Source organism: Xyrauchen texanus, chromosome 7 (assembly GCF_025860055.1).
Source record: "Xyrauchen texanus isolate HMW12.3.18 chromosome 7, RBS_HiC_50CHRs, whole genome shotgun sequence".
Classification (NCBI taxonomy): domain Eukaryota; kingdom Metazoa; phylum Chordata; class Actinopteri; order Cypriniformes; family Catostomidae; genus Xyrauchen; species Xyrauchen texanus.
Window position 1 is genome coordinate 15,790,793 of NC_068282.1, and position 10,696 is coordinate 15,801,488.

The 10,696-nt window shown below is 36.9% G+C and overlaps 1 protein-coding gene across 1 annotated transcript; it reads right to left on the minus strand.

Annotated features, from left to right (window-relative positions):
- Positions 1-2,010: 2,010 nt before the first annotated feature.
- LOC127646156 (photoreceptor ankyrin repeat protein-like) lies at positions 2,011-8,785 on the minus strand. The gene is made up of 5 exons (XM_052129621.1): positions 8,636-8,785; positions 6,919-7,367; positions 6,426-6,555; positions 5,296-5,436; positions 2,011-4,542 (listed from the first exon to the last, which is right to left on the minus strand). Exons 2-5 carry the CDS (start codon positions 7,195-7,197, stop codon positions 3,704-3,706), a joined length of 1,389 nt encoding a protein of 462 aa, XP_051985581.1. The 5' UTR covers positions 7,198-7,367; positions 8,636-8,785; the 3' UTR covers positions 2,011-3,703.
- Between the last annotated feature and the right edge of the window lie 1,911 nt (positions 8,786-10,696).

Genomic DNA, 10,696 nt, shown 5'->3' on the forward strand with positions numbered 1-10,696 from the left:
CATCCTGCAAGAGCAACTTCTCCCAACGATCCAGGAGCAATTTGGAGATGATCCGTGAATTATTCAGCATGATGGAGCACCATGTCATAAGGCAAGAGTGATAATGAAGTAGCTCGGTGATTATTACATTTAAATTTGTGATCCATGGACAGGCAAATCCCCGGATCTTAATCCCATAGAGAACCTGTGGTCAATCCTCAAAAGGTGAGTGGAAGCCCACAAATTGTGATCAACTCCGAGCACTAATAAGGCAAGAATGGATCAGCATCAGTCAGGATTTGGCCCAGAAGCTGATATCCAGCATGCCAGAGGGAATTGCAGAGGTTATGAAGAACAAGTGTCAACATTGTAAATATTGACTCTTTGCATATATTGAATGTTTTTACCAATAAAAGCCTTTAAAACTCATGAAATGCTTATCATTGTTTTCCAGTATACCATAGAAACATGTGAAAAAGTTCACTGCCAAAACTTTTGGCCATGGCTGTACTCTATAAATTGAGAATAAACAATTGAGTTGGGAGAAATTATTTTTGTAATTTAGTTGCATAATAATTGTTATTATTATTATTAATATATTCCCCTGCAACCAACTTTACTAAAGTACACATGAATCGTGAAGACCACATCAGGTGATTGCACAAGTTTTGAGAGCAAACATATTTATTTTTAGACATTTCAAATTGTTTGAGTATATGCAACTAAGGGTTACGGTGTACATACGCTTTTAATGAACTCACTCCATATGATAAAGTAATGATTTATTAGAATTGCTTGTATTAAATATTGCAAAGACTCAAACATTTACATATACACTACAACACATACACACAAACACACATACATACACACAAATACACAGTAAAGTCCGAAAAGCCCGGCCACGCCCTCTGGCGCCACAGGTCTGACTAACTCTCCCGCCATCTCTGGAGGGGAGACACTTTCCTGCCAGCCATTCTGTCAGCCGGTGGTCCACCCCACCTCATGCGAACCTGGGGGAGACAAGGGGAGGCATGGGGAGAGGGAAAGGGTGAGCAGAGACACACGAGGAACCAATCATACAGCCGCGAATGCTGTGGGGAGGACGGAGAGAGAAAAGAATTTGCTCGCCGGATCGTGGACACGCTGTCGCCCGGTCCTCAACCACTCCTCCGCCCTCAGGTGGACACCAACTCACTCCTCCCCCGGTGGATGGCAGTGAGTCCTACAGCCCTTGGCGGCCAGCAGTGACCACTCCATACCCAGGCAGATGCCTGCGGCTGCTCCCCTGGTGGATGGCAGCAGCGAGGACTCGGTGACATGTACACTGATTGTATTCGGCACCACTCTAACAGGGAAAGGACGGGCAAGGAGGGGGCGGGAACCGGCTGAACAGTAAACATAACATTTAATGATAAAACTCAACATATAAGAAACATAAACAAACACAGACACACACGCAGCAGGGCAGCATGCATATCTCTTTCTTCCTTTTATCTCACTCTCCCACTGATCAGCTGATTTAGCACCGGCCATGCTCCATCATGGCCCGGCCATATCCTCCTCCTCGTCACAGAGTTATTTTTAAAAAAAATTCATGAGGTATGAGGAAATATATTTCAGATATTTTCATTCCCTTTTCAAGCATATTTCTCTTATTTATCATTGCTCATTTTTTATATTATAGTATACTGATAAACACTATTCCTAATATGTTCCATACCATATTATTCTTACTGTTGTTTTGTAATACTGGGTATACCACATTCTCCTCTCTTGACTTCTTGACTTCTTGATGTACATCTTGTCACTTCAAAAGTAATTTTCAAAATATATAATTTAGAAGCCATGGTTCATGATCCCAAACTTAACCAGAAGCCTGCTTGACCTAAGTGACCTGACTGGACCTCTAATCCTGCATGGATTAGCTGCAGCTCTAAGGATGACTGGGTTGCATAACTGCTAGTCGAGGTGTTAATACAGGTTTGGAGAGTGAGAGAGAACCCCTAATAAGACAATAACTTTGGGGACTACAGGACACATAGTTTATTTAAATCACATTCACAGTATCTTACAATAGATCATACATATTTACATTAATAATACATAATAAAGCAAGAAATTATAACTTGCTTCTTGTACTACCATAATTATGACTTAAAGGTGCACTCAGTAATTTGTGTGTTTGTGTCCTCTGGACTGACACCTAGCAGCTTGGATGAAGCATCATTAAAATAATTAGTTTTCAGTTTCTGATGCCATTGTAGAAATTTAGTTTTTCACAGTCAGCCAAGATAACTTGGTCAATGAGTGAATGTGTCAAATAACAGGATGGTTACTGCAATTAAGCATGTAGTATTTGGCTAGTCATGTGATTCTAAAATGGCAACCCCCATGCTTAGACCTTGTGTAAGGGAAAAAGGTAATTGCGATAAAATATTTCAAAAGCAGCTAAAGCTGAATTCTAAAGTCAGTTCCTGCATTTGCAGTTTGGAGATTCCACCATCATATGGCCACAAAGTTCATGGCCAAAATATAGTGGAACGTCAAATTAGATCCATGACGATCACTGTTGAATTGTAGTTATGATCTAATACACCTGTTGTCATAGTGTGATCTTTAAGTCACTGCAAAAGGGGCCGGTGGAGAAGTTCGAGACAGTAAATGTTTGTATTTGGTATGATATTTTTTTACCATTTTTGTTATTTTTATATTATTTTAGTTTGGTATGAAGTGTCATTTGAAATTAGAAATATTTTTTGTTGAATTATTTCTTGATTTAATACAATAATAAAACGTTTCAAAGTCAAAAAGGACCGGTAGAAGTGAAGAGTGTTCCGATACAATCACCGTTAATATTAGCCAATAAATGTGTTTCGGTAGATGATTAATAATACTTACTTTATAATTGAATTGAGCATATTTCCAAATCCTGATGAGAACCACATTTACCATGTGTAAAAAAATGTGTCATGTGTCACTAGAAATATGAATTACATTCAAGGACGCAGTTATTGCACAAAAGAAAAGTCCATATTTATATTCTTCTAATTCATTGCATACAATACCAATTTCTTTGTTTATATCATTGGTGCTTGGCAGGGAATGGACTAAATACAGTAATAGTACACAGACACTGGAATAACTGGAGAAGAACCTCCAAATGAAATTGTACTTGACCCAGCCCATAAGCACTTTGCCAAACCCTCTTGCACCTAGATTTAGTGCATACTTGCACAAACATATCAAAACTTCATGACCATGCCCACTGACTTTTCATTTATGGCTTAAAGTATACCCCTGCGCTTAGCGCTAGCACCATTAAAATAGTGTCCTTTTTCTATTTGATTTGATTTCATCTATATGCTAGTGTAATTCTGAAAGTGGACAATATTGACTTTTAGCATATATAAGCATACATAATATGCAAGTTATAAATGTACAGTCTCTCTACTCTGGGAAAACGGATCAAAAATATTGATGACTCTTGCACAAACATGAATTTTTGTCCAATCAAATGTTTTTAGACTGAGAATATCCATCCCCCTAATAACACCTGTAACCAATTAGCACATCATGTTACATGGATTTGACATAACTAACACCTTTTGGCTATGAATGCCACTCAGTACGTCTTGCTCCATTGGAAATTTAAAAATACAGGAACGAAAACAGTACTTCTAAAGTGATTTTATGGGATCTTTTAAGGACATTAACACCCACTTCAGTCCTCATGTTTTTTTTTCCTTTTTTTCTTATCTTTGCTTTTCTTCTCCTTCTCTTCCTTTTCTTTCAGTGCTTTCTTCTCTTTCTTCTTCTGCTCCTTGGCCTCCTTGTACTTCCACTTTGGAGGCTCCAGGTAACCCTTTTCTCTTTTATTCTTTTTCTCCTTCTTTGGGGTGGGCTCAGAAGACTTGGTGACTTTAATCTGTGGAACACAGCCCGAAGGGAAAATGCTGTTGCGTCTTGATGCTACACTACGAGGGATGAAAGAGCGTAAACCAGACTGAGCAATGGACAGCACACTGCTACGCCTCTCTGTATCAGCACAGCAGGACATAGAAACAGATCCTGTCGAGTGGACAGAGGGAGAAATGCTTGTGATGGAGTTGTTTCTATGGCAATGTGAACCCTCTTCCAGCTCTGTCCCTGAGTGCCTCTGAACCAGCTCAGCCACAGCCAGCCGCCGTTTGCCCACCTCTGGAGGGCTGCTTGGGCACAGCGGGCGTGTTGCCGTGGCTATGAGTGGGCTGCGAAGGCTGGTGGTCATACGCACCATGTGATCCATGACACCATTGTCCTGCGGGTCACGTGGGAAGCTGAAACCGAATGTGCTCTTGAATCGATGAGTCAGCTTCTGGCCAGCAGTCTTATTGGCTGTTTCTTTTGCGACCAATACCTTAAGTTTAGGCCACTCAGGGATGTAGGTGTCACAAAACTGTTCTGCTGTGGGGCGTAATGCAAGGCGGCGCAGGCGACGCAGTGTGTCAAAGCGACCTGTTTTCAGCGCCCAGTCACGTGCACATTTCCCACGGTTTGAGTCTACAGCATTCACATCCGCACCTGAGATGGAGAGAGAATGGGGATTAATTGTACAAAATCCCTAAAAGATTATTTTTGTGCCTGAGAGCCTGCTGGAGTATGATGGTTTCAAAATAGGAGATGGACATTATAAGGCTACATTAAAATGTACACATTAGCTCTGTTCCAAACATTTTGAGCTGTCTTGTTGCCTACTAAATTTGTAGTTCTTTTTTAAGAAAAATCAGAACTTTTTGTGGTTATCAATATTATGCCACAAATGCCACCAATTTAGCTAAACTTGGAATATTTCTTTAAGCTGCAGCAATATTAAATAACTTGTTAAAGAGTCTTCACCTTACCATTCTGTCTACAGAGGTGGTTCTCAAGAGTGTTGGAACAGAGCCATTGATAGAAGATAGGAGTGTGGAAACAGGTTAGAAAAAAATGGAGTGACCTGAGGGATGTGAAGTCTTAGTGGCTATCTTAAAGCTTATCTATTGTCAGCTGAGTTGGCTAAATAAAAACTTGCACACAAGCGCACACATACCCAATGCGCTTGTTTGGCTGCTTAATTGTTTAATCTTATGGGCACTATTAAGGTAAATTGAGTTGATATACTTTGCCAGCATTTCCATTTCTTGATTGGCCATGTGGGTCACCTGGTGTCTGAGCTGTTACTGTTCTGCATGAAAAAAATGTATGTATCTCCCAAATACAATTGCTGCTGATATCTAAAGGACCTTTTTCAGAATACATTATTTGTGTGTATCTGTTCAGGCATGAACTACTAACCATGCATTATAAGAGCTGCCACCGCATCATCCCTGCCCTGTATGGCAGCTTTAATGAGAGCAGTGAATCCTCTGTTGTCTCTGATCTCTGTGTCTGCTCCGGGAAAGTAATTCATGATGAAATTACATATGGAGGCGTGACCTGTGAATACAAATATTGACCATCATTTTTTGTTTAAGTTTCACATTTTTCTCAATCCTTTATTCAGAAAAAGAGGTTTACAAGAATAAAGCTTTAGAATATTTCTGTGTGGATAGTTATTCACATATATTGAACAATGAAATGCACATTATTTCCACACTTGTTTCTTCTGGAAATACTGGAGGTGCTCTTTCCATTTATTACGCTGTATTTTTAGTAATTCTGCACAATAATTTAATCAACTTCTCAATGCTTAAAAAATGCAAGCATACAATAAATTGCAAACTGGTTTGAGGTAATGTAGAGCATTTTCGAAGCACTCAATTTTCGCTGGATGAAAACACAGTTGTTGCTTAAATGAGAGGTGTAAACGTAGCGAAAACGTAGTTTAAACATTTTTTTAAAACAATAAAATAAAAAAAAACATATCACTCTGGATGTGGCCTAATTGTGTGCTTACATTTAATACCATTGCTACATCTGGAGATGAGCAGATTTACGTTTTGAAATATTCCATTAAAATGGAAATAAGCTATTTATTTAACAATTCTGTCTAATGCTGGCATATGCTAGGTGTTGTGTTCGGAATTCTAGAGAACTGAATTTTGGCTTAAAGGAATATTCTGGGATTAACGATGATAAAAAAAAATGCAGATTACCTTTCAGATATACACAAGTTTTAACAGAAGAATTAATGTAAGCATTTATTAAATATTATTATAATTTTTTTTTACTTCCATTGTAAGTGCATCAATGAAAACTTGATTTTTGTTTAGTTTTTTTTTTGTTTTCACAATTGATTTAACATGTTTACATCATAATAAGAATATGACCAACTTATGAATAATATTTCTTGTGCATAGAATGATGGTCACAGAAATATCAGTTATTTCATATTTCATACAGTAGATTTACATCATGAAATGTACTGTATTTACTGTAGTTCATAATTCAAATTGTGAATTGGCATCACATTTGCAACAACTGACCAGCTTGTGCTGCAACCATTAGAGCAGTGTTGCCATCGTTGTCTTGGTGGTTAATGTCCAGATGCGGACAGCCATGCAGCCCATAAACAATCGGAAGGAAGCCTTTATATGCTGCCACCATCAACCCATTCTAAAAGAAAGAGTCATGGTTTGTAATATTGAACTCTCTCAAAATAATCCTTTAAAAGGTGAAAAGGTAAAAACATAGGTCTAGTACACAGACTCATTATATTGTCAGGACCCCTTAGAAGGTAATGCTTCATAACCAACAAAACCATAATAACGAGTCTAAAGGGCCAAATATCCGGGCACTTATACATTTATTAGAACTGTTCTAAGCTATACAAATGAAAAAGACAAATTTAGGAGTTAAATTATTATCCATTAGTTCATCTCAATTTGCCAAAGCTTACTCCTAAAAAGTATGTTTCCAGAACATATGATCTGTCTCAGTCTGTCTCATGCTCTCTTATACTAATGGGCAGTATCTTACCCAGCCATTAATGTCAACTTCCATGACCTCGTCCCGGGCCACACCACACTCCAACACTCTCTTCAGTGCTTGTGCGTCATTTTGGACGCAGGCTTCATACAGAGTGTTGGCAGTTCCCTTTTTTCCATCTTCGTGTTCGTAATCAGGGAAAACAGAATCCTCAGAGAGCACGCTTCCCGAATCCAACTCTTCCCTTAACAATGAAATTTCTGAGTCATCCTCATCGGGGCCTGACCCAAGGTTTGTGTCATCATAAGCAGAGCTCTGGACTGCTGCCATGTCTCTAGAGCTCAAACTAAATTGCAGGTCCTTCCTACATCATCTTAGCTGGCATTTGAGGAGAGTGTCCCAACATCATTGTAGGTCAGTAACATGAAGTGAAGGAATGTACTCCCAAGCATTTATGGCTTCTGCCTTGAGATAAACAGTACAGATATACTGTTTCACACCTATAGAGATAAACCACAAGGCTCTTTTAAAGCAAGAAAAACCTCCAAATCAATTATGCAATGATGGTCCCTCGCAAGAGGTAATATTTGCAAGACATTTGCACTTATTTCTTAAGTTCCAATTGCCAACACAGGGAGCTAATTATACTAGTCAAGGTCAGACCGCAAGTCTAGGAAGTACCACAACCATTGTGAATATAACTTTTAGTACCTAGTTTCAGACAAATCTCCTATCTTTGCAAAACAATTAGCACTATTACAGTTCAGTCAACTTCTCAGTAATATATCTGAGCTTCTGATGTGAGAATATTAAGAGTTTCAGAAGCTCTGGATTTAGCCTCGGAGAGCTGTACTTTAATTGTCAGTGTTAAATCTGGCCTGCTCAGGCTTAAGCACAGGCTTATCTACACAAAACAAACATGTTACCTCACTTTACCCAATAAAGTATATTGGTGGCTCTTTAATTAGGGGAACATTTCTTAGCCTAGGACGATTTTAAAGAAAAAGTGCTTCTTAAAAAAATTATTATTCTAATTTTAAAGGATAGTTCATAATAGCCTTAAAGTATTATTATCTTTTTACTTTTCCCCTTATTTTTAAGAGTGCTGAAAGGTTACATTTGCCAAGATTTCTCTATTTTTGGGCTTGCCCCATCCAGACCTTTTAAATTCTCCTCTATAATACATTTATATAAAAAAAAAGTGTCAATCAGTGACATTCTACTTTTCAACATAAAATCATATTGTTAAATCATTGTATAATTTTGTATACATTTGAGAACTTTTTAATATTTTTAAATAAAAAAATTATTGCTGTTCCCAATACTGCTATCACTACCATCGTGCAAAGCATTTTTAAGAACAGTTTTTCCCAAAACAAATTCTATTTGGTAATGAAAATGGAAGTGATATGTTTAATTGTGTTATATGTTAAATTATATGTTTGATGATTAATGTCACTTTTATTTATTTCTTACCTAACCCTAACCCCCTAACCCTGACATAGCTAATATTTTACATTGTCCAAGCCACAAAACAAAATCTGACTAAATAATTTCTAAATGTAAGAGATAACCTGAGTAGATAATAATGATAAAGTAACAATATTATACTGAACCACTAGGCAGTGACAAACATTCCTTTTACTTTCCCAAAACATAAGGATTGTCTTAAACTATTATAGTCTGGTTCATGGTCTGGGTTATTGAAGATCATGGATTTTTAACTTAGTTCAAAAAATACATTGTAGATATATGAGAAATAACTCACCTGTGTTCAACTTGCAGAAGAAAAGAAGACTCATCCGTGATTGCTGCCATGCCATTAAACAACTGGAATTAAAACTACCCTCACAACACAATCATCTGTCAGCTTCACCTCCTCAGTATGTGTGCGTGTTTTATGTGTCTATATGTGTGTGCGGAGGGGTGTATACATGCTCGGTATACACTCTCTCACACCTAAAGTCATTAGACTGACTAATGCCTTCAGTATCAGAAATGACCCAGCATGGACACTTGGAAAGTAAACACCTTCCAATCTCAAACACACACACACACACACACACACACACACACACACACACACACACACACACACACACACACACACACACACACACACACACACATACTTACAGTATATCTGCATTATAAACAGAAAGTTCAATTCTAAGGAAATGTTAAAATATGGCTTTTGTGGTTGTCAACGTTTAAGCAAATGAATAAACATGTTATGGTGTTGTTTTGCTGTGAAAATCACCAATAATCATTGTGAATTATGAATTTTATTGCATAAGTACTGAACAGTAAATGTGCAGGCCTCAAGACTAATAAAATATTTTGTCATCAAGGCTTCACAAAAGCTCCAGCTAAATTTAGATGACATCACTCGTTGGCCATATGTTGTTAAGTTAATCCTCCTGTTATCCTTGCATACCTTCAACTTACGTAAAACAGCGAGTGATCATTGTTATTCAAGCAAACATATCAGATACACTGTAGCAACTCATAACTTAATAACAAAGCGTAATGTATATATAACTGCATATAATGTAATAAGTTACAGTAAATATAATAAATGTTAATAATGTAATAATTTTCTCAAAACATAATAATTATTACATTATGTAAGAGCACATAATGTAATAATGCTTTTTTTTTTGTGCAAAATGTAATAGGTTATTACAGTATGTGAAATGTATTACATTATGAACTCACCAAGAAGAATTTTAATTAAAATGTAATAATGTTGTCATATTGTAATATGTTTCAAAACAATAGTATCCTTTTTAAGGAATACAAAAACCCTGATGTTACTTTACAACAGTAAATTGGTTTAAATCTAAATCTAGTCTTAAACTACCAGTGAAATACACTTGATTAAAATATACATGTGTTTATCATTATTATTGTTATTATTATTATTATTATTACTACCATACAGTACTACTGATATATATTTTAACATACATTATACCACTACTAATTATAAATATAATCATAAGTTATATATTTATGTTTGTATTTATACATGAGCCAAAGACACTTAATAGTCTTCAGTTAAAAGAGGATATTCAATGTTTTTCAATTTGACAACTAAAGATATACATACTGATAAATGACAAAAAGTGTGAGATAATAACAATGTGTACAAAGTAGAACATACATAGTCAAAAAAATGCCGAACAATACGATGTTCAGCTAGCATGTTAATTATCATATTCATATATATATATATATATATATATATATATATATATATATATATATATATATATATATATATATATATATACATCAATCAGCCACCACATTAAAACCACCTACCTAATATTGTGTAGGTCCCCCTCGTGCCGCCAAAACAGTGCCAACCCGCTCTCAGAATAGCATTCTGAGATGCTATTCTTCTCTCCACAATTGTACAGAACAGTTACTGTATCTGAGTTACCATAGAGTTTGTCATTTCGAACCAGTCTGACCATTCTCTGTTGACCCCTCTCATCAACAAGGCATTTCCATCCGCAGAACTGATGCTAACTGGATGTTTTTTGCTTTTGTCACCAGTCTGAGTAAAATGAAAATCCCAGGAGATACTCAAATAGAGAAATACTCAAACCAGCCTGTCTAGCACCAACAATCATTCATGCGATTATCTAATCAGCCAATCATGTGGCAGCAGTGCATAAAATCATGCAGGTACGGGTCAGGAGCTTTAGTTAATGTTCACATCAACCATCAGAATGGGGAAAAATGGGCTCTTAGTGATTTGAACCATGGCATGATTGTTGGTGCCAGACGGGCTGGTTTAAGTATTTCTGTAACTGCTGAT

Bases quoted from the DNA above. Each gene is read 5' to 3' on its own strand.
- LOC127646156 (XM_052129621.1), bottom strand. From the start codon at position 7,197: ATGGCAGCAGTCCAGAGCTCTGCTTATGATGACACAAACCTTGGGTCA. The intron at 6,556-6,918 runs GTAAGATACTGC...TCTTTCTTTTAG, and splicing joins AAGTTGACATTAATGGCTGG to AATGGGTTGATGGTGGCAGC. The intron at 5,437-6,425 runs GTCAGTTGTTGC...TTGTATTCACAG, and splicing joins AATGGTTGCAGCACAAGCTG to GTCACGCCTCCATATGTAAT.